General features: G+C 46.8%; 2 protein-coding genes across 7 annotated transcripts in view; one reads left to right on the forward strand and one right to left on the reverse strand.

The window, feature by feature from the left end:
• LOC138807810 (uncharacterized protein C2orf92-like) overlaps positions 1-16,285 on the reverse strand; it is a 35,558-nt gene extending 19,273 nt beyond the window's left edge. The window contains exons 1-4 of one of the 6 annotated variants that reach the window (XM_069993577.1): positions 16,179-16,285; positions 7,291-7,353; positions 1,675-1,776; positions 338-421 (exon numbers count right to left, since the gene is read on the reverse strand). In XM_069993577.1, the coding sequence (XP_069849678.1) occupies positions 338-421; positions 1,675-1,776; positions 7,291-7,353; positions 16,179-16,263 (334 nt within the window). In that variant the 5' untranslated portion in view covers positions 16,264-16,285. Of the gene's footprint in view, positions 1-337; positions 422-1,670; positions 1,777-7,290; positions 7,354-16,139 lie in introns of those variants that run through there. The other 5 variants (XM_069993576.1, XM_069993580.1, XM_069993578.1 and 2 more) reach the window with 5 other exon arrangements.
• A 2,221-nt stretch (positions 16,286-18,506) lies between these two features.
• Positions 18,507-26,994, forward strand: LOC138807809 (beta-centractin). Its single transcript, XM_069993575.1, has 11 exons — positions 18,507-18,759; positions 20,650-20,714; positions 21,936-22,011; positions 23,114-23,239; positions 23,515-23,639; positions 23,852-24,068; positions 24,200-24,292; positions 24,379-24,553; positions 25,462-25,523; positions 25,731-25,771; positions 25,966-26,994. Exons 1-11 carry the CDS (start codon positions 18,712-18,714, stop codon positions 26,066-26,068), a joined length of 1,131 nt encoding a protein of 376 aa, XP_069849676.1. The 5' UTR covers positions 18,507-18,711; the 3' UTR covers positions 26,069-26,994.
• Positions 26,995-27,410: the final 416 nt, after the last annotated feature.

Genomic DNA, 27,410 nt, shown 5'->3' on the forward strand with positions numbered 1-27,410 from the left:
TCCCCTATGCACCACAGGATCTGATTGCTGTGGGCAGGATGGGACATCTCATTTTAATTGTCCCCCAGGGAATTCCTAGATGATGGCCCAGCATGCTGCTGCTTCTATTGCTGCTAGCTGCTTCTGCTACTGCTACTCCCTTTGAGGAGCAGGGCCATGCTCCTCAATATGTTTATCTTCCTCCATTTCACCTAATTTCTCAGAATTTACAGGATCTGATTTTAGCCCTGAAGCAAGGCGTTTATCTCCCCCCTCAAGGCAACAGGAACAGATGACTTGGGAGACAATGAAGGACAAGCAGGTGACTCTTCAGGTTTCACGGTAGGAGGTGACTTACCAAATATTTTAGCCAAATGTTCCTCTCGCTTAACTGCACTTGATGCAAAGTCAGAATTGTTTAAGCTGTTCGTCTGGAAGTGACCTATGGGAGGGAAATAAACCTTAGTTGGAATGAAATCTTGTGAAGAATCTGCATCTTGTGTTCTTTTTAAGGCCTATTCTTCTGCAAGGAATGTTAAGTGGAGCATCATGCAGTTGGCCTGAAGCCACCTATTCTGATTGTCACAGAGCATCCAAGAAGGGTCTGTAAGCATCTCATTTCCAACACAAAGCTCATGTTCATGTGGTTTCCTACCGCCACATGCATAGCCACTGAATAATTTGTGCACATGGCACTGTTAACTCTACAAGAAAACTGGTAGAAGGGTCTGTACAGAGTATGCCAAATGACATCAAATGCAAGTGCTTTGATCAAATAAATGACAAAGGCACCGTTTTCTATTAACAAGACACTGGCAAATCATTTGGAATAGATCCTCTTAATTCTGGGAGCACTTAGCTAAAAAATGAGTTCCATATTGTGTTATCCAAAGGAACATAATAACACACAGCACAGAGCAAGCTAGCAAGATTATGCAGCCAAATACATTTCTTTGTCTTCAACAAATAGCTTCTGAAATGCATTGACAAGCTGGTTAGTTATAAAATGGCTCTGCCGATGGTCTTGTAATTGTAATACAGCACATCTGGTTTATCCTGATAAGTAATACCCTATGTTCCAAATTTCTTTATAATTTAAACAGCTTCTCTGCTATTTATATCATTTGGGGCTAATAGAAATGGGAGGTAAGGTTGTTTTAGTTAGTGAGTTTGCATCCTCTAGCTTTGGTATTTGAATATGAGTGTTGAAGGAGAAATCAGCTCTGTTGCCTTGGCCAAATAGTTTACAAAGGCTGAAGTGAGGGTGAGGGTGATGAGGAGGAATGTGGGGAGATTCTGCTTTCCCAGGCCAGGGACTGCTAACCTCACAGGCAGTGGACTATAAAGAACTGAGGAGGGGAAAAGTTTTTCCTCAGCATAAAGTTTGTGTTATAAGAAATGACGAGCCACTTCCAAATCAGGTGCCTGGTTCTCTAATCAGCATCCAAAATGGCAGGACCTACCTGACCCTACACATCAGGGATCACCCCAAAATACAGGGATAGTCACATGACTCCAGAGTTAATGGAAATTTATTAAAAGGATTTCAGATGGTTCCTTGCTCCACATGTCATTCTGGTATTGCTCCACCACTAGCTGAATTTCAGGATGATAAAATGATAACCATCACACACTTAATACAATGCATGGGCCTATGAAATATGGACCCTTCCAGGACTAACAGCATATACTTGCCTTCATTCGTGTCTCTCCTTGTAATCAGTCTGCCTGCTGTTTTGGCTTCATACTTTGATGTGTCATATGGATCACTGGGAAACACCTGCAGTAGAATCTCATCTCAAGTGAAGCAAACAAAGGCATGTCAATACCAGCAACCACAGGACTGGTATACTTTACCCTCTAAGAACCTAAAGCACTCTGTGAATATGTTAGTAAGTGTGGTAACTCCATGAGAATGAAATGCTGTGCTCTAAGATGCCCTGTCTTCGCAAAGGAAATTTCTAAATGCCTAATCCATTACTGAAAATTGTGATTGCATTAGACAGTCTATGCAGGTAACTTTATCCAGCAGAGATGTACCACGAGAAAATCAATGCCAAATTTCATGTTATCTAGTGCCATATTTTTTCTGCTTCTTCCTGATGGCATTCTGACTCACCCCTGAGACTATCTCAAGCTGTCCTTACATATGAACAAACCTTTTTTTCATTGTTATTTTTATTTGTGGGGTGTGTGTGTGTGTGTGTGTGTGTGTGTGTGTGTGTGTGTGTGTGTGTGTGTGTGTGTGTGTGTGTGTGTGTGTGTGTGTGGTGCTAGTACCAGTGCTTGAACTTAGGGCCTCAGTGCTGCGCCTTAGATTTTTCACAGAAGGCTGGCACTCTACTACTTGAGCCATACCTCCACTTCTGGTTTTTTGTTGGTTAACTGGAGGATAAAGAGTCTCACAGGCTTTCCTGTTCTGGGTTCTAATGTCAATCCCCAGATCTCAGCCTCTTGGGTACTTAGGATTATAGGCATCAGCCACCAGAGCCTAGCTCCTTTTTCTTGTTTCTACAAGATGCATATTATTTGTTCCTATAAGATCTTATTGCTTCTCTTAGGAGAGGCCTGTTTTTTTCGGTAGAATGGCCTAGACCCAAATTTTGACTTTGTTGCTTGCAGGAACATGATCTTTAACAAGTGACTTCACCTCTTTGATCTTTGGCTTCCTCACTATTAGGATGAGGAGGCTATTATTTAGCTCAGAGGACTTTTGTGGAAATTAAGTATAATGATCTCTATAAAACATTTAATACAGTGCCAGTGTGACTCTCATGCTGAAGGCAAAATGTCTCATCACCATCTTTCTTATAACAATAATCCCCAGATTAGCTAGTTAACCTTGCTAGTTCTCTACTTACTGGAACCCTGCACCAGTGGATATGTGTATATGAAAGAAGATAGACATACAAGGCAAAGATGTCACTAACATAGAACAGAAAAATAGAGCATCCACCACAGCCTCTGAGCAGTTCTATCCCAAGTTTTTCTCACCCATGTGGCCTTGAAAGCCAAGTCCACATGAAGATACTTCCTTTCCCACTCTCTCTCTCTGGCAATTAGGGGAGGGCCACACAAACACAGAAGTCCTCAGTAGACCCCTGAGACCCAGGAAGAGTGTTGTTCCTCTGGACAGAAAAATAGAGTACTATGTTTCCCTATTTCTTCTCTTTTTGCATTGAGAGCAGTTATATTTTCTGGAGCTAGAGAAGCCATCTTGTGACTAATAGATACAAGCATCTGGAAAGGCCTTGATGATTTCAGAGAAGCCATCCCAAATTGCACCAAAGGTTCAGTTGCCTTCTGTGGCATGTTTGCTGAGGACTAAAAACAAAGTGCTCATTGTTTAAGCCACTGCAAGTCAGATTTTCCAGTAACTGCATACAAGTGCATTGTTGCCCGGCATGGTGACTAAGGGAACATGGGGATTCCCTTCATTGAGATTATCTTGGCCACTCTATAGAGAACCAAGCTCCAGTTCCTAAAGATCATAATGCCCTAGTAGATGGAGTGGAGTGACAGTGGGTATCATTTGCACAGCACACTCTTTTCTCAGCCCATTCTCTGCATGGAAGCTGGGTGAGGTGCTGAGGGGCTCTGAGGAAGGAGACCTGGTGGCTGATATGCATCCCAGATCACCCCGACACATGTGCCAGGCAGACACCCTGTCAGTGTGTGACCAGACACACTGACACAGCCACAAAGAACAGCAAAGACAGGGCCAGGCAGAGGGGACAAAAAGAGAAACAGCTGCACTGAGACAGCCAGAACATAGGCCTTTATCTGAATAGACTTCAAGGAAGATGTGGATCCAGTTGATCATAGAATCTACTATTCCAAGTCCTCTCTGCCCACAGATGCTGCGTGTTTCTATCAATTCCGACTGACACTTAGAACTCAGCCTCTGCAGCTTTGGCAGGTCAGCTAGTGACAGAAACATACCTGAAACTACTCTCCCTGCCCCATCCTCTCTCTCTTCTCCCTCCCCCTTCCCCCCTGCTCTCCTTGTCCTGGACTTGGAGTCAGGGTCTGAATGCTGCCCTTTAGCTTTTTCACTCAAGGCTGGTGCTCTACCACTCAAGCCATAGCTCCACTTCCAGTTTTTTGGTGTTTAGTTGCACATAAGAATTTCACAGACTTGCCGGGCGCTGGTGGCTCACGCCTGTAATCCTAGCTACTCAGGAGGCTGAGATCTGAGGATTGCGGTTCAAAGCCAGCCCGGGCAGGAGAGACCGTGAGACTCCTATCTCCAATAAACCACCAGAAAACCGGAAGTGGCGCTGTAGTTCAAGTGGTAGAGCGCTCGCCTTGAGCTGAAGAGCTGAGGGACAGCGCCCAGGCCCAGAGTTCAAGCCCCACGACCGACAAAAAAAAAAAAAAAAAAAAAAGAATTTCACAGACTTTTCTCCCCAGCTGGCTTCTAACCTTGATCCTCAGATCTCAACCTCCTGAGTAGCAAGTATTGTGGGCATAGGTTCCCAGGGCCTAACAGAACTAGCCTTTCAAGGATACTAAATCAGCAATGCTTGTACATCAGGAAAGTCCTTGAAGCAGCCATAGAGAACCAGTAGCTGACTGGCAACAGTATGTGGTACCCATCCCAAGCCATTAAGAGAAGGACCCAGAGCAAGCCGGGACCTGGCCCTGACCATTGCCCTGACCATTGCAGTACTGCCTAGACCCCAACAAACTCAAACACTGTCCTCAGAGAGCGTCAACTGGTTCTGTAAGATCAGAATGTACTTTGTTATAAAAACATTCACTAATTTTTTAAATTTTGGAATATACTCCCCCGTAGCTCAACAATGGAGATGCATTCACTTAATGACAGGGATACCTTCTGTGAAATAAACCTAGCCAATATAACCTGCTACCCACACAGAAAACAATCATCGCAAATTCCACACACTCATTTCCAAGGGGATCCATGTTTTGAGTAGAAAAAGCTTGCAGCAGATGCTAAGAATGAACTACCACAGTGACCAGGTGCTCCTCACCATATCCCCTAGATAAAAGCCTTGACCTATGTGTCCCTGGAAATACTGCTGCAAGAGAGAAGCTGGAAAGTCATAAGGGGCTCACAAGTGCCAAGGCCAACAGTGGCATGGCACAGGCACGGCTTAAGAAGGATAGCATCCTCTCAACTCCAAGACACATGCTTGCCTCCAAGGCCCTCACTCCCCTTGCTCACATGGGCCTGGGTGCACACACTGGAGAAGACCATCCTCAGATTCCTAGATGGTAACACTGGAGGGCAGTTCTGGTAGGCTACAGGAGCTGGCTGTGTCTATGCATTCATTCAGCCATGTCATCTGCCAGTCAGTCATCTATCAGGATGTCAGTGCAGGTGGACAGAGGCCAGTTTGATAGCACATGGGGAAGAGGACCAAACCCAGAGCTCCTGCCACAGACAGCTCCTGGAACAGGGGTCTTTCAGGTGTTGGGTAATAAAAGCAGGCAAGTCAGGCACTATGCTGTTAGCAGAGATTTTGTCTTGTTTGTTTCTCCTTCCCTTCTTCCCTCTTTCTCTTCTTTCTTTCTCTCCATTCCCCCTTCTTCTCTTTTGTTTTCCTTCCTTTCCTTTTCTTCCTTCCTTCCTTTTCTCCTTTTCTTTCTTTCTTTCTTTCTTTCTTTCTTTCTTTCTTTCTTTCTTTCTTTCTTCCTTTCTTTCTTTCTGCCTGTCTTCCTTCCTCTCTTCTTTCCTTTCTTCCTTTCTGGTGGTACTGCAGTGTAAACTCAAGGCCTCATTCCTGCTAGGCAGATGCTCTACCATTTAGGTTACACCCTCAGCCTCTCGCTTTTATTATTTTTTATTTTTATTGCTATTATAAAGGTGATGTACAGCAGAGTTACCATTACATAGGTCAAGTAAAGAGTTCATTTATTGCTCTCTCCTAGTTTTTCATTCATTATTTTTTAGGTAGGGTCTCAAATTTGTACCCAGAGCTTGCCTCCTACCAATGTCTCCTTAATAGCTAAGATCACAGGTACACAAAACCTGTTGTATTTAAGATGGCTAAGATAGGGCCTTGATAACCTTTTGCCCAGGGTAACCTCAAACTGAGAACCCCCCAATCTCTTCCTCTCAGGTACCTGGGATTGCAGGTGTCAACCACCATGTCTGGCCACTAGGAAACTCTCAGACAAAAAGTGGACATAATATCTACTCTAGACCTGTATCACAAGCACTAGAGTAATTTTACTGGAATTTGAACAGCTTCCTCAGTATACAGCTACAGTTCTAACTTGTTTTCAGCCTAAGATCTCTGCTAAAGCTAACATCCTGGCCCTTCATTTTTTTCTCAAATCTTAAATGAGAGATTGGATCAGTAAGTCCCAACCTTGAGACTTGAGACCCAGAAGACTTTAAAAATTAATTGATATAGCTGGGCACAAGTGACTAACACCTATAATCCCAGCTACTCAGAAGGCAGAGATCCGAGATTCACAGTTCAAAGACAGCCTGGGCAAGAAAGTCCCTGAGACTCCTATTTACAAAAAGCTGAAGTGAAGCTGTGGCGCAAGTGGTAGAGCACTAGCCTTGAGCACAAAAGCTTAAGGATAGCAAGAAGCCCTGAGTTCAAACCACAAGACAGGCACCAAACAAAATACATAATATATAGTATTATACATATTTTTCAAACAAAGCTATTGGTAAAGCACCAGCATTGTGTGAAAAAGCTAAAAGACAGTGCCCAGGCCCTGACTTTAAGACCCAGGACCAGCACACAGTCACACAGTCACACACACACACAGTCACACACACACACACACACACACACACACACACACACACACACACATTAATGGATGCAGAGCTAGGATATAGCTCAGTTGATAGAATGTTTGCCTATAATTCATGAGGTTCTAAGTTCAAACCCAAATTGCTTAAAAATAAGTAACTGATGCAAAGTTTGCATCTTGTACCTCTGAACCTGATTACTGTGGGCAGAGTGAAATGGCTCCTTTAGCAACTATTCAGGTGACTCTCTTCCTTGGTTTGGACTGGCATTCTTGAAAGTTCAATCTTGGGGCATCTCCATCTCTGATGAGCAGAATTGTTCAGGCAGGTGTTTTGCAGCTGGTCTGAAGTGGGTTCTGACACAATGCAGATGGTAATCCTACCCCAGCCCCTTTTGTGAAGCAGGGTATTCTCCCAATATTTGTCTTTCATGTGTTGCTTATTTCTCAGTTTTGCAGAAACTAATATTAGCCACAAGGCAAAGTGCTTGCCTTCCCCTCAAAGCAGCAGGAAACAAACCACAAGGAGTTGACTTTTCAAATAAGATTTCACAGAAGAAAGAAACTTACCAAATATTTTCTCCAAATTGTCATCTAGATTATTTGAACTTGATGAATGCTTATGATCTGAACCTGTGGAGAAAATAAACCTTGGTGGTGATTCTTTTACTGGAAGTGTATGTAGGGTCAACCCACTTATCTGTGAGGGTTATATTATAAAATCAACCCTTCTCCCAGTGCCTGAAACTCTGGAGAGTACTGAGTATGTTAATATCTTGGTTTCATTTGGATGTGTTTTGGGCTTTGAGTTTGGGGGTGGTTTTAGTGACAGTCTTGGGACTTGAACTCAGGGCCTGCACACTGTCTCTGGGCTTTTTTTTTGCTCAAAGCTAGCTCTCTACCACAGCTCCACAACTGACTTTTTTCATGGTTAATTGGAGATAAGAGTCTTACAGACTTTCCTGCCTGGGACAAGCAATCCACAGACCTCAGCCTCCTGAGTAGCTAGGATTATAAAGGCATGACCCACCAGCACCAGCTTGGTTTGGTTTTATGAAACAGGATGTTGCACATGTAGCTCAAGCTGACTTCAAACTCAATCCTCTTGCCTCAGCCTCCCAAATGCTAGGATTACAAGTGTGTACCACCATATTCAGCTTGCTTACCTTATATGTACATAAATATAATGGCTTTTTTTCATCTTAACTAAGTACCTATCAGTTATCAAGGGCCTAAGTTTTAGATTTTGCTGTAGAGTAGCAAAACTAGTGAGAGCAGAAAAGGAGCTTGATGAGGTAATGAGGACAAAGGACGCTTCCGTAGAGGTTTTGTATTCCTTGCCATGGTCTTGAGCAGTCTCATATGCAGACCCCCCTAAACATTATATTACCATGGCTTTGAGCAATTGCCCAAGCAGGCCCCTGGGCATCAAGTCATAGCCCATCACCCCTGGAAGACTTGCCCAAGAACAACAGACTGAGGAGACCCCAGAGACCCCAGAGGAGGTGTGTGCTGGAACAGACCTCCAGCCAGTGGGGCTAAAAGTCCTATGAGAGAGCTCCTGCAGGCTATGTGGAGCCTCTGATTGGATCGGAGAACTCATATGGACCTTAGGCTGTCCAAAGTTATAAAGCCCTCTCCTGGAGACACCTTATTAGCCTCTATACAATTCACCCCAGGTGGTGCCCTCCCTTGGGACCCCTCATGTCTAGCAGGAGTTCAACTTACCGTTTCCTTCAATAAGTCTTTGTCATTTTACTTCTCCCTCTGTGTCTGTAGACTCATTCTTTGAGACCACAGAGACAAAGAACCTGATCCAGGTGTTACAGTTTTGCTTTATCACAGGCACCCACACTCATCCCTGTAATCCTACTCAGAAGGCTAAGACTAAAGAGCTGAGGTTCAAGGCCAGCCTGGGAAGAAAAGTCTGCTAGATTCCATTTCCAAAGTAACCATCAAAAAGCCAGGCTGGAGCCATTGTGCAAGTGGTAGAGTGCCACCCAAGTAAGCAAGCTGAGTGAGCTCAAGGCCTTGAATTAAAATCTCAGTACTAGAAAAAAGGGAAAAAAAATTAAAGGCCTAGCACTAGTTTCTTTTTACTTCTTCACAATTATGCAGAAAAAAAATCACTCTGGGACCAGGCACCATGGCTCACACCTGTGATCCTAGCTATTCAGAAAACTGAGATCTAAGGATCATTGTTTAAAGCTATCCCAGGCAGGTAAATCCATAAGACTCTTTTTATTCTTTTTTTTCTTTCTGTCGGTCATGGGGCTTGAACTCTGGGCCTGGGCACTGTCCCTCAGCAAATCAGCTCAAGGTGAGCGCTCTACTGCTTGAGCCACAGCGCCACTTCTGGTTTTCTGAGTTGTTCTTTGGAGATAAGAGTCTCATGGCCTTTCCTGCTCATTCTGGCTTTGAACTGTGATCCTCAGATCTCAGCCTACTGAGTAGCTAGGATAACAGGCATGAGCCACCAGATTCTTGTCTCCAATTAACAGCAATAAAAAGCCCAAAGTGGAGCTGTGGCTTAAGTGATAGATTGCCAATCAAGCTAAAAAGCTAAGGGACAGCACCCAGGCCTGTGTACAGGCTTGCATACACATGCTTGCCTGCACATGTGCATGCACGTACACACACCCAAAATCCCTCTGGAGCTGAGTGTTGTAGAGTACATGCTTGACATACTCAAAGCTCAGGGTTCAATCCCAGTATCAAGTAATAATAATGTAGACTAGAGGCATGGCTCAAGTGGTAAGCAGCATGCTTGAGTTAAAACTCCAGATCTGTCCGAAACATTAAATATATAAATATGTATACATATTTATGTAAAAAAAATTGAATTTCTTTTTAACCATAGACCATACAACCTTATCATATGATTCTTTCCTTATTGACAGGAACTTTCAGCTTTTCACTTAAAGGAAGTACTTCCTGTCTTGCTTTGGCCTACTTGAATTGCCAGCTCACTGGTGCTTTGGTACTATTCTTAGAAGAATAAGGGCTACATATGCCCTAAGATACCATGACTAATGACCTGACACCCAAAATGGCTACTGTGTGTGACTTACTTGTAGGTGACATATATAATGTAGGTACACTAGACAGAGGGATGATCACATCCGAGGCAGAACGGAGCAAGATGTCACCGAATTTCATCCAGCCGTGCACAACAATATGTAAATTTAAAAGTCACAAATTGTTTATTTCTGGAATTCTATATTTAATATTTTCAGCAGTAATATTTAATATTACTGCTGACCATAATAATAAAAACCGCAGAAAGTAAAACCAATATTAAAGAAGTCTGCTATGTTCTCTGTAACTCAATAGTCTCTTGGTATATTTTTAGGGGTGCTGAGGATTGGACTAAGGGCCTGGAACATGCTAATCACCCACCATGGCACGAAAAGACCCCCTGCCCTTGTGTTGTATTTTGAAAGGAGGCCATCATACAGATAGCCTACTCATGGGGAACTTTAGCTCCTGAGTAGCTAGGATTACCTGTTTGTGCTGTACCTGGAACATTTTGGGGTTTTAAAAGAAAATTTTTCACCGGGTGCCAGTGGTTCACACCTGTAATCTTAGCTACTCAGGAGGTTGAGATCTTAGGATCTTGATTTGAAGCAAGCCTGGGCAGGAAATCTGTGAGACTCTTATTGTCAATTAATCATAGACAAGGCTGGAAGTGGTGCTATGTATGGCTCAAGTGGTAGAGCACTAAGCTTGAGCAAAAGCAGCTCAGGGATAGTGCCCAGGCCCAGAGTCCAAGCACCAGTACTGGCAAAAGGTGGGAGAGGGGGAGACTTTTCAGCCAGATGCTGACAGCTCACTCCCATAATTTTAGCTATTCAGGAGGCTGAGATTTGAGGATCATGGTTTGAAGCCAGCCCAGGCAAGAAAGTCCATGAGACTCTTATCTACAATCAACTACCAAAAAGCCAGAGGTAGAGGTGTGGCTCAAGTGGAGAGCATCAGCCATGAGCAAAACAAAACAAAACAAAACAGAGCAAGAGTGTAAGACCCAGAGTTCAAGCCCCACTAGGACCAATACAAAAAAAGAAAGAATGAATAAATGAATGATGTTATTAGGTGCAGTGGCTCAAGCCTGTAATCCTAGCTATGCAAGAGGTAGAGATCAGGAAGTTCAAGGTTAGAAGCCAGCCTGGGCAAAAAGTTAGCTAGACTTCATCTCATATAAAGTAATATACACCTGCAGTGCCAGTTACCCAGGAGACCATAGGTGGAAGAATCTTGGTCTAGGCTGGTCCAGGCAAACATACAAGCCTGTATGAACAATAATTAAAACAACAAAAAAGGGTTAAGGGGCATGGCTCAGGTTCAGAGTGTCTGACTAGCAAGTACAAAGCCCTGAGTTCAAATCCCAATACTAAAAAAAAGAAAAAGAATGATGCCAGTAAGGCATAGCTTTGATCACTTTGAAAATATGTTGCCTTCTCATTTGGAGAAGGAAAATGCTATCACACACTCTACCCTCACACACACTGTGGGTCTGTGTTTGGAGGATGCTCAGATGGGCCAAGGTTGTCTCAGCCTTTTTGGCTAAACACAAGAAATACCTGATGTCTTTAATAAATGAAGAAGTCAAGTTGTTAATGGAAGTGGCTTGCAGCAACCTGTGGAGATTTTGAGCTATGATCACAGACATTTACTTATTTACTTGTTTGGTGCTAGGCAATGAATCCAGGATGCCATGCATGCTTAATTATGTGCTCTACTTCAATCCAAGGGCTACATCCTCAGACTTTGGACTTTGTTTGGCTGAGGATATGATGGCTCATGTTTTCTTTCTTTTTTTCCTTTTCTTGGGATGTGTTACACGTGCGCGCTTGCACGCGCACACACACACATACACACACACACACACACACACACACACACGTATGCACTGATTCTCAGATTTAAACGGAAGGCCTCATGCTTTTGCTTAGGTTTTTCATGTAAGGTTGGTGCTCTGACACTTGAGCCACATCTCCACCTCTTCTTGGTTACTTTTATTTGTTTTATTGGTTGGTTTTTACAATGCAGTTCTGGAAATGAACTCTGGACCTCACACATTCCTTCTCCCTCCCTCCCTCCCTCCCTCCCTCTCTCCCTCCTCTCTCTCTCTCTCTCTCTCTCTCTGCATGCTTACTTGCTGCTGGGTGTGATGGCTCAAGCCTATGATCCTAGCTACAGCTTTTTAGATGACACTCTACCTCTTGAGTCATGCCTCCATTTTGTTAGTGAAATGGAGATGGAATCTTGAGGATTGTTCTGCCCAGGCTAGCTTTGAAACTCCATTCTCAGATCTCATCCTCCTGAGTAGTTAAAATTACAGATGTGAGCCACTGGTGCCCAGCTTCATGTTTTCTTGATTCAAGGTCATGACCAGCTTTTTATCCTTTTGGGAAGGAGAAACCTGTCTACTTTCAAACCACTTGCAGGATTACAGCACCCACATATTCTCAGTGTCGGGAATGCCCAAGAAGACACTGAGGAGCTGTGTACTGCACACAGCAATCTCAAGGCTAGTGCTCTGACACTTGGGCTACAGCTCTACTTCCAACTTCTTTTTTTTTTTTTGTTCGGTCGTGGGGCCTGAACTCTGGGCCTGGGCGCTGTCCCTCAGCTCTTCAGCTCAAGGCTAGCACTCTACCACATGAGCCACCGCGCCACTTCCAGCTTTTCCTGCTTATGTGGTGCTGAGGAATCAAACCCAGGGCCTCATGCAGGCAAGACAAGCGCTCTACCACTGAGCCACCTTCCCAGCCCTACTTCCAACTGCTTTAATACTTAATTGGATATAAGAGTCTCATGGGCCTTCCTGCCTGGGCTGGCTTCAAGTCATGATCCTAAGACCTCAGCCTCCTGAGTAGCTGGGATTATAGTCATAGGCCACCAGCACCCAGTTCATTTGTGAATCTTAAGGCATATACATCTCAAGGCATATAAGGCAACTGTAAGTAACACCATACACTCATGAGGAAACAGCAAAGAGCACCTGGGAATTTCAGGTATCCTGACAAGAATAGCCATTTTATTCTCTTCTATCACTCTAAGTGACTGACTCACCATATAAGATGCTGCACCCTGTGAGCTTTGTAACACTTACTGGCCCTCTTTCAGTGTTTTTATAATACAGCCGAACTCCATGTCAAGTGATACTGTTTAATTGTTGGTAAACTATGCTGGAGCTTCATCGATCACAAGATTTGTGTCTACAGCTTTTATTTTCTTTATAGGCCCAATAACCTAGCCAGGCACTTGTGGTTCATGCCTAACAACTCAGGATCTGAAGATCACAGTTCAAAGCCAGCTAGGGCAGAAAAGCATGAAACTTTTACCTCTAATTAGTTATTATTATTTAACTCTAATTAACCCTTATATCTAATTAAACTCATCTCTTCTTTAAGCCAGAAGTAGAGCTGTAACTCAAGTGGTAGGGCTTCAGGCTTAAGCAAAAAAGTCAAATGAGAATATAAGGCCCTGAGGTCAAAACCCAAAATAGACCTAATAATTCCCATTGAGAGAATTTCATGGAATGTGGTCAATCAGCCAGTTTAGTGAATAGCAATAGTGATTCTAACTATAGCAGCAACTAAAATATAGAGGAAGAAAACCTTTAAAAAAAAAAGCAATGTTCATAATTGCAGTGTTCAAAATACTAAAATGTCTATCAGTAAATAACCAGATGAACAAAATGTAACATAACCAGACAATGGAATATTACTCAGACATAAAAAGGAATTTAGTGCTGGATGCCAATGGCTCACACCTGTAATCCTAGCTACACAGGAAGCTGAGATCTGAGGATCACAGTTCAAAGCCAGCCCAGGCAGAAAAGTGACACTCATCTCCAATTAAACCATTCAAAAACCAGAAGTGGAGCTGGTAGAGCACTAGCCTTGAGCTAAGGAGCTCAAGAACAGAACCCAGGCCCTGAGTTCAAGCCCTTCAACTGACAAAAAAGAAGACTATAATGATATAGGCTACTGGAAAGCATATTAATTGAAGATACTACTCACAGACCACATTTTACATGGTTCCGCTTACATGAATATCTGGTCTAGGCAATCCACAGAACAGGCAATTAGCTTGGGGGCTTCTGAGGGCTTGGGAAAAGGGGAATTGGAAAATAATCACCAGTATGAGGTTATTGTTTAAAATGACAAAAATGTTCTAAAATTAAGGTAGTGGTGATTCACAACTTAGTGAATATACTAAAAACTTCAGAATTATATACTTTTAGAAGGGTGCAGTTTGCTGGGAGAAGCTCATGTGTAACGTCAGCACTTAGTAGGCTGAGGAAGGAGGATGGCAAATTGAAGATCAGTCTGTACTACATATCAACCCTGTTCCAATTTTTTTGGGGGGGGGAGGGGTCCGGTTGTGGGGCCTGAACTCTGGGCCTGGGCGCTGTCCCTCAGCTCTTCAGTTCAAGGCTAGCGCTCTACCACTTGAGCCACAGCACCACTTCCGGCTTTTTTCTTTTTGCTTATGTGGTGCTGAGGAATCGAACCCAGAGCCTCATGCATGTAAGGCAAGCGCTCTACCACTGAGCCACCTTCCCAGTCCCCCTGTACAAATTTTTTAAGAAAGGTGAATTTTTTTTTGTTTGTTGGCTGTTTTTTTTATGGGCTTCCCATTAAAAAAAAACAAACTTAGGGACTTAGGTGAATCTCATAAATAGGTAGATGTTTTTTCTTTTTCTTTTTTCTTTTTCTTTTTTCTTTTTCTTTTTACCAGTCCTGGAGCTTGAATTCAGGGCCTAGGCGCTGTTCCTGAGCTTCTTTGTGCTCAAGGCTAGCGTTCTATCACTTGAGCCACAGTGCCCCTTCCATCATTTTCTGAATAGAAATTGGAGATAAGTGTCTCACAGACTTTCCTGCCTGGGCTGGCTTTGAACTGTGATCCTCAGATCTCAGCCTCCTGAGTAGCTAGGATTACAGGCGTGAGCCACCGGTGCCAGGCTAATGGGTGGTAGATATTCTCTTGTTAAAGCCTGTTATTTAAAAATGTGTGTGTGTGTGTGTGTGTGTGTGTGTGTGTGTGTGTGTGTGTGTAAGATTGGGATGATTGGCACATGGAAGTTCTTTAATCTTTTTACTTTTACATATGTTCAATTTTGTATTTATAAATTTTTTGACAGTCTAGAGCTTAAACTCAGGATCTCAGGGTATCACGGTTTCATTCTCTTCACTTTTTTGATCAAGGCTCTTCCACTTGAGCCATACTTCTGCTTCTGGGTTTTGTGGTTTTGTTTTTGTTTTTTGCTAAAGATTAAAAGTCTGAAGGATTTGTCTGCCTGGGCCAGTTTTGAACCACCATTCTCAGACTTTAGCCTCCTGATTAGCTAGGATTACAGGCATGAGCCACCAGCACCCAGTTAATTAATGGGCAGATTTTCTATCTCCATAAAGCAAGCTGTTATTAAAGTGTGTGTGTGGGGGGGGGGATGATTGGCACATGGAAATTCTTTAGATGAATCTTTTTTGCTTTTGCATATGTTGAATTTTGTATTTTTAATTTTTTAACAGTTTAGGGCTAGAACTCAGGGTCTGGTGATATGGCTCTCTTGGCTTTTTTTTAAGGGGGGGTCCGGTTGTGGGGCCTGAACTCTGGGCCTGGGCGCTGTCCTTTAGCTCTTCAGCTCAAGGCTAGCGCTCTACCACTTGAGCCACAGCACCACTTCTGGCTTTTTTCTTTTTGCTTATGTGGTGCTGAGGAATGGAACCCAGGGCCTCATGCATGCAAGGCAAGCACTCTACCACTGAGCTACCTTCCCAGCTCTCTCTCTCGCTCTCTCGCTCTCTTTCTCTCTCTCTCTCTCTCTCCCTCTCCCTCTCCCTCTCTCTCTCTCTCTCTCTCTCTCTCTCTCTCTCTCTCTCTCTCTCTCTCTCTCTCTCTCTCTCTCTCTCTCTCTCTCTCTCTCTCTCTCTCTCTCTCTCTCTCTCTCTCTCTCTCTCTCTCTCTCTCTCTCTCTCTCTCTCTCTCCCACTTGAGCCACACCTCTGCTTCCGGGTTTTTGTTTCTTTGTTTGGGAGGGTTTTCTTGCTGGTTAACTGGAGATTAAGTCTGAAGGATTTGCCTGCCTGGGCTGGTTTTGAACCACCATTCTTAGATCTCAGCCACTTGAGTAACCAGGATATAGGCATGAGCCACCAGCATCTGACTTTCCAAACTTTTTGTAATGAAGTTTCAATATGCATATATGCTGTCTTTCTGCGGCGGTCTGGATTTTGAGAAAGCTTCAATGTTAAGAAAACTTCCAAGTTAATTCCTTCTCTCCAACAATACCTGCTAGTGGTCAATTTAGGAAGGCAGAGAAGGTAGGACAGGACACCTGTGTTTATCACCCAGCACCCTGTGGGAAGGACCACCAACCCAGCCCCATTGGGGTTCCCCACGAGTCTCACACTCCTCCAGCTGCCACAGCAGTGTACTTGTGATGGTACCTTCATTCGTGGGGAGAGGATGGGGCTGTGCCCCCAACCAATAGTCCAGGAAGAAAACAAAGGAGAGGAACACAGCTCCACTCATCTTTGTCACAACCTGTATAGCAAGAGGGAGAAGCCAAGCTTCTGACGGTCCTTCTGAACTCCAGGATACTATGGAACCCAGGTCTGTGAGGTCACATTCAGCGGAGAGGGAGAAGGAAAAGAGGCCCAGGTCTGTTCTATAGGCAGGAACAGAGTAGTATCTGGTGGCCTCTCTGCCCACTTCCCTTGGATCTTTGGTGCCTTCCTCCTTCCTCCCTGTCCTGCTGTCACAGATGGTGAAGACTCACATCTCCCTGAGCCACTGGGCAAAGTTGAGCATGGTTAAGAGCAGTGGTAAATAGTATTAAAGCATCATTAATGCTAATTATGAGCCTTTGTTTCATAGTTTTTATAGTCTTCCCTCAGGCCTCCACTGTCTTGGGAAAAAGAACACCAACCAGGAAGTGACACCCCTCTCACCAGTGCCAGCTATTCTGAAGGCTACATGACAACCACAGCTTGCAGTCACATGTAGCTCTGGCTTCTGAAGGCATTGTCCAGGGAAAGAGCTGGAACAGGACTTTTCACCATCCCTAGCCTGGGTGAACTCAGGGGAGGAGGTAGAGGGAAAGGAGAGGGAAGAGAAGAGAGAGAATAGTTCCTTATCTACTAAAGAAATTGAGTTTGTAGCTCATAATCTTTCAAAAAGAATAAACAGAAAACAAACAAAAAACCCCACTGCAAACCAGGTGCTGGGGGGCTCATGCCCGTAATTTTATATATTCAAGAGGCTGAGATCTAAGAATCAAGTTTCATCAGCCCACATAGGAAAATCCCTGACTCTTATCTCCAATTAACCAGCAAAAAGCCAGGAGTGAAGGTATGGCTTAAGTGGTAGAGCACCAACCTTGACAGAAAAAGGCAAAAGCACAAGGCCCTCCGTTCAAGCCCCAGTACTGGCAGAAAGAGAGGAAGGGAGGGAAGGAGGGAGGGAGGGAGGGAGGGAGGGAGGGAGGGAGGTTAAAAACAAAATAAAATCCAGGTACAATGGCTTACACTTATAATGCTAATAACTCAAGGCTGAGATTCAGAAGGTTGAAATCCTGGGCCAGCTTGGGCAGAAATATCAAAAAAAAAAAAAAAGTGTAACAATAGCAAATGTTAGCATGTGGAACAATTTGAACTCTCTCATATACATTGCTGGTTAGAATGAAAATGATATAACACTTTGGAAAACAGGTTAGTGTTCTTTTAAAATGTTAAACATGTATAGTGGGGAGCCAGTAGTCATGATTGTAATCCTAGCTACTCAGGAAACTGCTATCTAAGAATCGAAGTTCAGAGCCAAGCAAGACAGGAAAGCCTGTGAGACACGTATCTCCAATTAACACCGCCCACCCCACCCCCCCACCCCCGAAAAAAAAAAAAGTAGAGCTGTGGCTCAAGTAGTAGAGCACTAGCCTTGGGCACAAAAGCTCAGGGATAGCATCCAGGCCCTGAGTTCAAACTCCAGGACTGGCATAAAAAAAAAGAAAAAGAAAAAAAAAAAAGAGTTGGGAGTTGGTAGCTGGTGGCTTACACCTGTAATCCTAGCAGCTCAGGAAGCTGAGATCTGAGGATCATGGTTCAAAGCCATCTTGGCAGGAAAGTCCATGAGATTCTTATCTCTGATCACCAGAAAAACTGGAAGTAGTGCTGTGGCTCAAAGCGGTAGAGTGTTAGCTTTGAGCAGAAAATGTTCAGGGACGGTGCCCAGGTCCTGAGTTCAAGCCCCTTGACTGAGAAAAAAATGTATTTGGTGCCTGGTGACAGTGGCTCATGCCTATAATCATAGATACTCAGGAGGCTAAGATCTGAGGATACAGGTTCAAAACCAGCCCAAGCAGGAAAGTCCATGAAACCCTTGTTTTCAATTACCAGCACAAGTCGTAGAGTGTATCCTTGAGCAAAAAAGCTCAGGGCCAGTGCCAGATCCTCAGTTCAAGCCCCAGGACCAACACACACACACACACACACACACATTGCATTTGGTAAAATATCCAGTGCTAGAGTGTTCACAAAGAAGTGTGGTCTCTGGGAAATAGAAAAGACATCTTTAGGGACAGGTGAACTTATGCACAGCCCAACTAAGCCTAGGACCTGCCCAGCCCCGCCTTCTCCAGCCCCAGTCCCCTTTAAGAGCTGAGCTATGACATCATTCTACGTCTCTGCGCAGCCTACCTTGGCAACGCACTGTCCCTTCTCCAGGGTTGCTTCCATTGGCTGGCCAGTCCTTGAAGGCCCCGCCCCTTCCTTTGCAGCCGGGTCTGGTGCCCGCTGTCAGTTGGGACCAGCGAGAGTGGTGATTGGCCGCGGGGCCCCCGAAAGCCCCTTGGGGCTTGCGTAGGCCGTGCACTCTGGGGGAAGGGGTGCGGCGCTGGGTCGGGAGTCGCCGTGGTCCCAGTCCGCCCGCCCGCCCGCCGGTGCCTCCTGCTGCCCGCCTCGTGGGCAGGGCCGGCCCGGCCGGGCCATGGAGTCCTACGACATCATCGCCAATCAGCCCGTGGTCATCGACAACGTGAGGCCCAGCAGGCAGGGGGAGGACGGGCGCCCTGTCCCCGGGGACGCGCGCGGCGGCGTGGGGAGGGACCCCAGCCGGACTGGGGCTCGTCCTTCGCTCACTGCAGGGTCGTCGCCCCCGCGGGCCTGCCAGCTTCCAAGGCCAGAGCAGAAGGACCAGATTGGGGGGGGGGGGGGAGGAAGGGAGGCTAAGTGGTCCTTTTGCAATGGCCCTGGGATTGGCCTCCTGCCGGCGCCTCCCAGCTCCAGCCCCACCCCGAGCGGAGGCAAGTCAGATCTGGACACAGCCCGGTGGCCGGCCCATAGGCCTAGGGATGCTTTTAACCTTTCTGGATGGAGAGTAAAGTCACCGAGGTCTCAACCCCAATCCCATTGCTTATTATCCTTTGAGGCTGTGGCTCTGACCACCTGGCGAGGGTGGGCTGGCATTTGCCCTTGCACGCTGCTGGCCTCATCTTTTGGAGGCGTTTTGCCTTGGTAGTCTTTGCAACTGTTCCCAAGAGGCTGCACCCAGGGGCAAAAAATATACCAGTTATTCGCTACCTGCCGCATACCCATCGCTACCTGGTTGGCTTCTCGGTTTTAACCCCATCTCCTTAAATGCCTTCTGTGTGAGAAGAAATTCCACCCTCAGCCAGGCAGTGTAGAGTTTAGAGCCGCCACTCCTCCCATGAACAAGAAGTAGTTTGGGGATAATTGTTTACAAGCCTGAGAAGAAAGATGTCTGGCTTCATGTGACCCACACGTTCAGCACTGGGGCTTCGCTGGCTTCAGCTGTCCTAGGAGCTTTTCTGGCCTCAGAGTTCTAATTTGGGAGGATAAGCACCATGCTCCAGGCGTTGGTCCCAGGATGTGCACCTAGCTGAAGCCTTTGACATGCAGGCCTTGGAGTTTTTGACAGTGACTCACTAATGCTGAGTCCTTCCCACGTGACCTTGGTGGGATCCTTTAAATGGCTGCCTCTTTTGAGTACTTATGTGAGCTCTCCTAATGTTTGACAAGAAGGTTGGACCTGGACTTGGGGATGTGCTGTCAGACCAGCAGGCTTTCCTACTTGGTGGGCAGATAACTCACATAAGCTAATCAACAAGCTTGTAAGTCCAGAGGGCAGCTGCCTTAGACCTCTGGAAGCCCTCTGGGTTTCCAGACTCTGCTCTAGAATTTGGAGATGTTTATTTCTACACTGCAGACCTGGAGGGCTGTGGTGGAGACTGGTGGGAAGATAGACTGAGAAGCCAATTCCTTCATCCGTGGGAGATTTCTGGATGTCACTTTCTTTTTGGGGTTTTAGGTCCAGCTTCAAGGCTGGAGCAGTCGCGGGACCAAATTCTCCTCATAGTCACTGGGGAAGTCGCTTGAAGAAAAGTGCCCTTGTCTGTGTACTGTGATCTTCCCTGGCAGGCCCAGTGTGTGGTTCACCACTTCTGAGAAATGGGGAAGGGCAGGCTCTTAAAAATCAAACTACTCTGAGGGATTATTTCAAGCTGTCTTAGGAGTGGCTTGTGCCTCTGATTCTTCTAGCCAGGAACCACAAGATATATTCTATCCTCTATTCATAAGAATTCTTAGTTTCTGTACTACACACCTTCTGGGTCTTAGAAATAGCCTATGCACACTGTAGGATGTTTACAAACCCACTATCATCCTGTTCTCATCTTCCACTTCAGTTGCTAAGCACTACCAGATGTTTCTAGGGCAGGAGATGCAAAATCAGGATACCCCCAGTTTTGAGCCACTGATGTAAATGATTTTGTCCTCTGGGCAGGGTCTCTGGCTTCCCCACCCTGGCCCCTCAGCCTATATTTCTGCAGCACCCAGTCCTCCACTGCAGGGTACTCTCTTCATCTGGAGATGAATGTCAGAAACTTAACATTGCTTTTCCTTGTAGGGTTCAGGGGTGATCAAGGCTGGCTTTGCAGGAGACCAGATTCCTAAATACTGTTTTCCAAACTAGTAAGTGTTGCAGCAGCCCCCTCTTTGTTTGCTTCCTGGGAGAACATTGGCCGGGTGTCCCATCCCTCTTTGAGGATAATTCCAGCATCATATTTATGGGATTGACATTCTCCAGAGAGCTGTAAAACGACAAGCCCTGTGGGTTTCCCCTTCTTTAGAGAGTCTCACTTTTGTCTTTCCCTAAGCTGGGGAAGAGAAGAGGCATCCTGCATTGCCCTTGGGATGAGGCGTGGTGATGGCAGCCAGAACAAAAGGGAGTTCTCTCGGGGGGAAGAGTTAAGCTCTTGCAGAAAAGGTGGAGGATCAGGTACACGGATCTACCTTCCTCTGTGGAAATGCTTTTTGTTTTTTGTACCTTTTTTTGGTGCTAGAGATTGAAACTGGAGCCTCCTTAATGCTAAGCACATGCTCTGAGCACCCACAGAACCCCTGGAAATGTTTTCCTGAGGACTTGTTTAGAAAATACTTTGTGTCAGTTGAGGAGGGTCTTTCCCTGTGTGGTGCTGGTGGTGGCAGGGTAGCATGGGGTGCCATCCTAGAGAGAGTCTAGAGTTCTTGGGCCCCTCTGGCTCATTAAGAAAATTCCCTCAGGCGCTTCTTCCCTCAGATCCTGGAGACTTTAGAATTAGTGGCCTCCAGACAGGATCCTTGGGCCCCAGAGTAGCTGGCTCCAGAGTGATAATCCCAGACCTGTCACCTCTGGTGACAGAGCCAGATGGACACCCTGGAGGATATCAGCTTTGAGAACTCTGCAGATAGAAGGATGTGGTGGAAGGCTCCTGTTGGTGTATGGGAAACCAAGTCATACTTTGGAATGGTAACTCATGAGATCTCATGGTTTTCAAGAATCTGTTCCAGAATTCCTGTAGTGGAACAGGGCAGCATGGACTGGACTGAGTGAGAGTGCTGTACAGGGGAGCTACCACCTAGCTTCCTAAGGCTGTCCTCCCTTAGTGTACAGACTGTGGCAGCAGCCCTGCCTGCTCAAGTCAAGAACAAGGGCTGAGTCATTGTAGCTTCAGATGGCTGACCCTCTGCCAGGGTCACACACTCCCCTCTCTGGGAGGGAACTCATGCCACCAGACCCTGAGCTTCCTGTCCTACCAAGGCCTGTGCTGTAAGCCTGTGTCACACAGACCCATCTTGAACCTCTGTCCTCTGGAACTTTGGAGTTGTACCAGCCAACCTTGCTCCCTTCACTGATCCTATGTGTCCTTGCAGTGTTGGGCGGCCTAAGCACATGAGGGTGATGGCTGGAGCCCTAGAGGGGGACATCTTCATCGGACCAAAAGCAGAGGTAACACAATGAGTCTTGCCTTTTCTGGACTTGGGATCTTCAGTCACAGGAGTGCTGACTGCTGCTCAGGAAACCTGTTCTGTGTGCCCCTATCTCCTTCTCCATATGCCAGCAGTGAAGTGCTAAGTATGGGGCATCTGGTCTGTGAAGTATTGGGTAACACTCCTGAGGAACATAGTTAGACCTTCTCATGACCTGCCTTTTAGAAACTATTTAGAAACTACAGAGGAAAAAACAAATTTAAGAGAATCACGGCTGAGTATGGTAGTATACACCTATAATCCATTCCAGCACGCAATAGGTAGAGGCAGAAAGATGACAAGTTCTAGGCATAGTGAGGCTCTATTCCCAAAAAGATTTTTAAAAAGAATCACCTGGATTTTATAGCTGCTCTGACTGGGGCTGTGGGGGCCACCTCTTGCACTCTTAATGTGGAGAGATCCTCCTAGAGAATGTATGTCAGAGATGATGGGGGAGAAAAGCTTAAGGAACACAATTGTGGAACTCTGGGTAGGGAAGCCTTGCTTCTATGTCTGGTAAGGGAAACACTGAGCCAGAGGGCATATGTGGGGAACCTAGGAGAAGAGATTAGTAGCAGCCATGATTGTAGGTAAGAGAAGCTAAGTGGTGCATGATGAGGAAGAGTGTATAGGGGTGAGAGGGGTCAGGTCAGGTTGAGGCACAGGCAGGGAACAGGTATGGGCTGGACAGCTGAGGAAAGAGGCCAAAGCCTCAGCCGTGTTCTAGAGCAGTGGTGGGTACAAGTGGCCACAGGAGGGGCATGCTGATGAAGCTCTGCGTGAACAAGAGGTGTGTTGCCAGTGAGTGGGGAAGCCTGAGAATTGAGGCAGGAGGAAGAAAAGGGACTGTAGGGTGGGGCACATTGCCATTTTCTCTGTTCCCCAACCAGTTGAAGCTAACTAAACTCAGAGTCCTAGATGCTGTTGATCAGATGAGCATGTACAGAGTTATAGACCTAGCACCTAGCAGGGAAACACCCAGATTCTGGCAGAAATAGGTCTATTGAGGGCTAAGGATGGGGGAAGAAGCTGTTCAGTGAGGGACCTGGAGCTACATATGGCCCTTCGTACTCTTCCCCCAGGAACACCGGGGGCTGCTGGCCATCCGATACCCCATGGAGCATGGCGTGGTGCGGGACTGGAATGACATGGAGCGAATCTGGCAGTATGTCTATTCCAAGGATCAGCTGCAGACCTTCTCTGAGGAGGTGTGGTAGCCAGCCTCTCCCTTCAAGCCCCCGTTTTCCCAGCTGTGCTTCCAACCTGATCAGGGTTCCCAGTCCCTGTCTGCATATGGATAGGGCCTCCTGCCTTCTCACTTGTGAGTCTGTGTGTACCCACCCAGTCAGGGACAGCCAAGTTTCATTTTCCATAGCCCAAACATAGCCCTTAGGAAGGACAGCAGGCTGTGGCTTGGGAATGATTGCTTTAGGATCTAGTTGGTCATCTTTATGCACACCTATGACTCTCCCGTCTCTTGTAGCATCCTGTTCTTCTAACAGAGGCCCCACTCAACCCCAGTAAGAACCGGGAGAAAGCTGCAGAGGTATTCTTTGAGACCTTCAACGTGCCAGCTCTATTTATCTCCATGCAGGCCGTGCTCAGCCTGTGAGTGGCCCTTGACTCCCCATCCCCCCCGGGACTGTCCTTTTGATTTCCCTAGAGAAACAGCCCCTCGGTTCTCCCAGTGACATTTCCTCTCAGAAGTCCCTCACACCCTTCCTCAGAGTAGATAATGTAAATATCCCAGGGTTCCCATCAGGGTGAGGTGGTCCCCAGGCCTTGGTGGATGAGATGAAGGGATGCTGACTCGGTGACAGGTACGCAACAGGACGCACAACAGGAGTGGTGTTAGACTCGGGGGATGGGGTCACTCATGCTGTCCCCATCTACGAGGGCTTTGCCATGCCACACTCCATCATGCGGGTGGATATTGCTGGCCGTGATGTCTCCCGCTATCTTCGGCTACTGCTACGCAAGGAAGGGGCCGACTTTCACACCTCTGCTGAGTTTGAAGTTGTCCGGACCATCAAAGAGGTGACAAGGGGCAGAGTGTGTGGGCATGGCCTGGGATAGGGAAGGGACATGGAGTTAAGGCGTAAGGTCAAGCCCTGACTGCAGGTGTCCCTGCTGCAGCTTTCTGAAGGTTGTGTCCCTGCCCCCCACAGCGAGCCTGCTACCTGTCCATCAACCCACAGAAGGATGAGGCTTTGGAGACGGAGAAGGTGCAGTATACCTTGCCAGATGGCAGCACACTTGATGTAAGTGGCAACTGATTCTGGGCCTGGAAGAAGGGGAGGCCTGGCTTCTCTGAGGAACATGTCTGCCTCAATCTTGTCCTCCACAGGTGGGCCCTGCACGTTTCCGGGCCCCTGAGCTGCTATTCCAGCCAGATCTGATAGGTGATGAGAGTGAGGGGCTCCATGAAGTGCTGGCCTTTGCCATCCACAAGTCGGACATGGACCTTCGCCGGACACTGTTTGCCAACATTGTGCTCTCGGGTGGCTCAACACTTTTCAAAGGTAGGGGTGGTGGCAGGACCAGGGCAAGGCCCAGAGCAGCTAGGCCCTCAGAGACTGTGCCCATGCCTTAGCCAAGGAACATGGCCATTTCTATGCTGTCCTCCCTTCCCTCTCCATCCTCTCCTCCCTCCCTTCCTCCTTTCCTTCCTTCCTTCCTTCCTTCCTTCCTTCCTTCCTTCCTTCCTTCCTTCCTTCCTTCCTTCCTTTCTTTCTTCCTCCTTTCCTTCCTTCCTTCCTTGCCCCTTTCCCACCACCTCCTTTCTTACCAGTCCAAGTTAAGAAGAGATTGCCTCATTCCCTTAATTCTAGCTATTCAGGAGGATGAGATATGAAGACCCAAGTTCAAAACTAGCCCAGGGAGAAAAATCTGTGAGATGGGCTAGGAACTGGTGGCTCATACCCATAATCCTAGCTACTCAGGAGGCTGAGACCTGAGGATCACAGTTCAGAGCCAGCCTGGGCAGGAAAGTCTGTGAGACTCCTTTCTCTAATTAGCCACCAAAAAGCCAGAAGTAGAGCTGTAGCAAGTGGTAGAGCACTAGCCTTGAGCAAAAAAGCTCAGAGACAGTGCCCAAGCTCTGACTTCAAAAATCAGGACTAGCACACACACACACACACACACACACACACACACACACACACACGCACACACGCACAGGCACACACACACACACACACACGCACACGCACGCAGAAGTGGAGGTGTGGCTCAAGTGGTAGAGTGCTAGCCTTGAGCTGAAGAGCTGAGGGAAAGCGCCCAGGCCTAGAGTTCAGGCCCCAAACTGGACCAAAAAAAAAAGAAAAAGAAAGATGAATGGTAGTAAATGGGGTCACTGGGAGTTAGGTATGGGAAGGTAGTGGCAAGGAAACCAGATGTAGGCCACAGATTTTACCATCCTGATTCACAGGCTTCGGTGACCGGTTATTAAGTGAAGTAAAGAAGCTTGCCCCTAAGGACGTTAAAATAAAGGTAAGCTTTTAGAGATGGCCCTAGGCAAGAGGTGCTGAGGAAGACGGTGAGCCACCTCCATAACTCCTCTCACTTTCTGTATCCTCCCCTCCTTGTCCAGTTGCTTTTTTCCTCCCCTTCATCCCTTGTTGCCTGCCCATGGCTCTGGGTAGGAGGGCAGCTGCTGTGTGAAGATGGGGCATTTACATGACCATTTGCTCCTTTTAGATCTCAGCTCCTCAGGAACGGTTGTACTCTACGTGGATCGGGTGAGATGGGGCGCAAGGGGAGGGCTCTGGGAAGAGATCATTTTGCCCTGGACACTTCTCCCAGGGTTGGCCCAGGCTAGGTGGAGGTGGGTAGATTTCTCTCCCAGGTAAGGGGGTAGTAACTCCAAGTACCTAGGGAGGGCAGTTGGCTCTGCCCACAGATCCACAAAGATACCATGCCTCCATCCTTGCAGTGGTTCCATCTTGGCCTCGCTGGATACTTTTAAGAAGATGTGGGTATCCAAAAAGGAGTATGAAGAGGATGGTTCCCGTGCTATTCATCGCAAAACCTTCTAACGCCCAAAGAGGGTGGAACATGTTGGAGGGGACAGGAAGAAAGGGGAATGTGAGCCTTTGCCCTTTAGATCTGGGCTCACATTCTAGGCTTAGGCTTCTGCATGCCCTGAGCCCCGTGGGCAGGTGGTACAGAAGTGCTCTCCTGCAGCCCTCCCCCCACATGCGTGCACGCACACATACACAGTAACATTTAACTGCATGGATGGCAGTCTAGAGCTGGAGCATAGGGATTGAGAAGCCCAGTATCAGGTATTCCCCTCAGCAGGGTCTGTTAGGCCTGTCCTTCTTGCTCTGACTCTCAGAGCTACTTCCCCACGCTCCAAGACCAGACACCTAGATGCCCCATTTTGTCTGACAAGTTCCCACTTGGGGCCAGTGTCTGGAATGTCTGGGGAGCAGGCTGAAGGAGGAGCTCTCCCACAGGCTCAGTGACACACATCAGTGTGTTTCATGCCACCTCTTCCTGACTCAAGGGCCACTCAGACCCTTTTGCATACTCTTTCCCCCCTTGTCTTGATGGGCAAATGCCTTTGTGTAGGGCTGAATACTGGGCAGTCCTACATCCCCAGCAAGGAGATGTGATCCAGGGTCAGAGCATCAGAGCCATGGACAGCCACAGCCAGCCACAGCTCGTGGTTTGTCACATTCGCCCCTTCGAAGCATTTCATTGACTTGCTGCTCCTCTTCTTTACCCTAGTGCCCTGGGTGGGAAAGGGTTAATCATCTTCATTTGTTGAAGGACAGCCACTTAATCAGGAGTCAGACCCAAGGGGGGGAGCATTTCCTTCTTGCCTCTCTCAAGAAAAGGGTCTTCACTGTGGCCAGGGCCCTACCACCCTCCCCCAGAAATGTACAATAATTTAACACAGTTGCCTGAAGAGAACCTTTTTTTGTAAATCATTAATTATAGTAATAATTATGGACAAGGCCAATGTGTGACTGTTTTCTTATGGTTCTATGTGCTGTTTGCTCACCTGTCCCTGGGGTCTTTGAAGGGATGGGAGGGAACACAGCGAGGCACCGGCTGTAACTCGGGAGTATGAGGCCTTCTGTGGTTGGCAGGGCAATGTGGCATAGGAGGCCCCAGAAGAGGGCTCACCCTGGAGCATAACTCCCCACTCCTTACCTCCTTGTTGGCACCCACCAAGGGAAAACTGAGACTAAGGCTACCTTCCTCCTGGACAGTGCTGTGTGCATCTTATCTTCCCCTGTTTGAGCACTTGCTCAGATGGCTGAGGCACCACTAGTGCCAGTGTTGATGCAGGTTCAGCAGCTCAGAAATCAGGACAAGCAAGGGAGGCCAGCTAGTGGGCAGTGAGTGAGCCTGCTCCACAGGAAGAGG

The sequence above is a fragment of the Dipodomys merriami genome, unplaced genomic scaffold, assembly GCF_024711535.1.
Source record: "Dipodomys merriami isolate MVZ:Mamm:240054 unplaced genomic scaffold, mDipMer1.0.p SCAF_435, whole genome shotgun sequence".
NCBI classification, from domain to species: Eukaryota; Metazoa; Chordata; class Mammalia; order Rodentia; family Heteromyidae; genus Dipodomys; species Dipodomys merriami.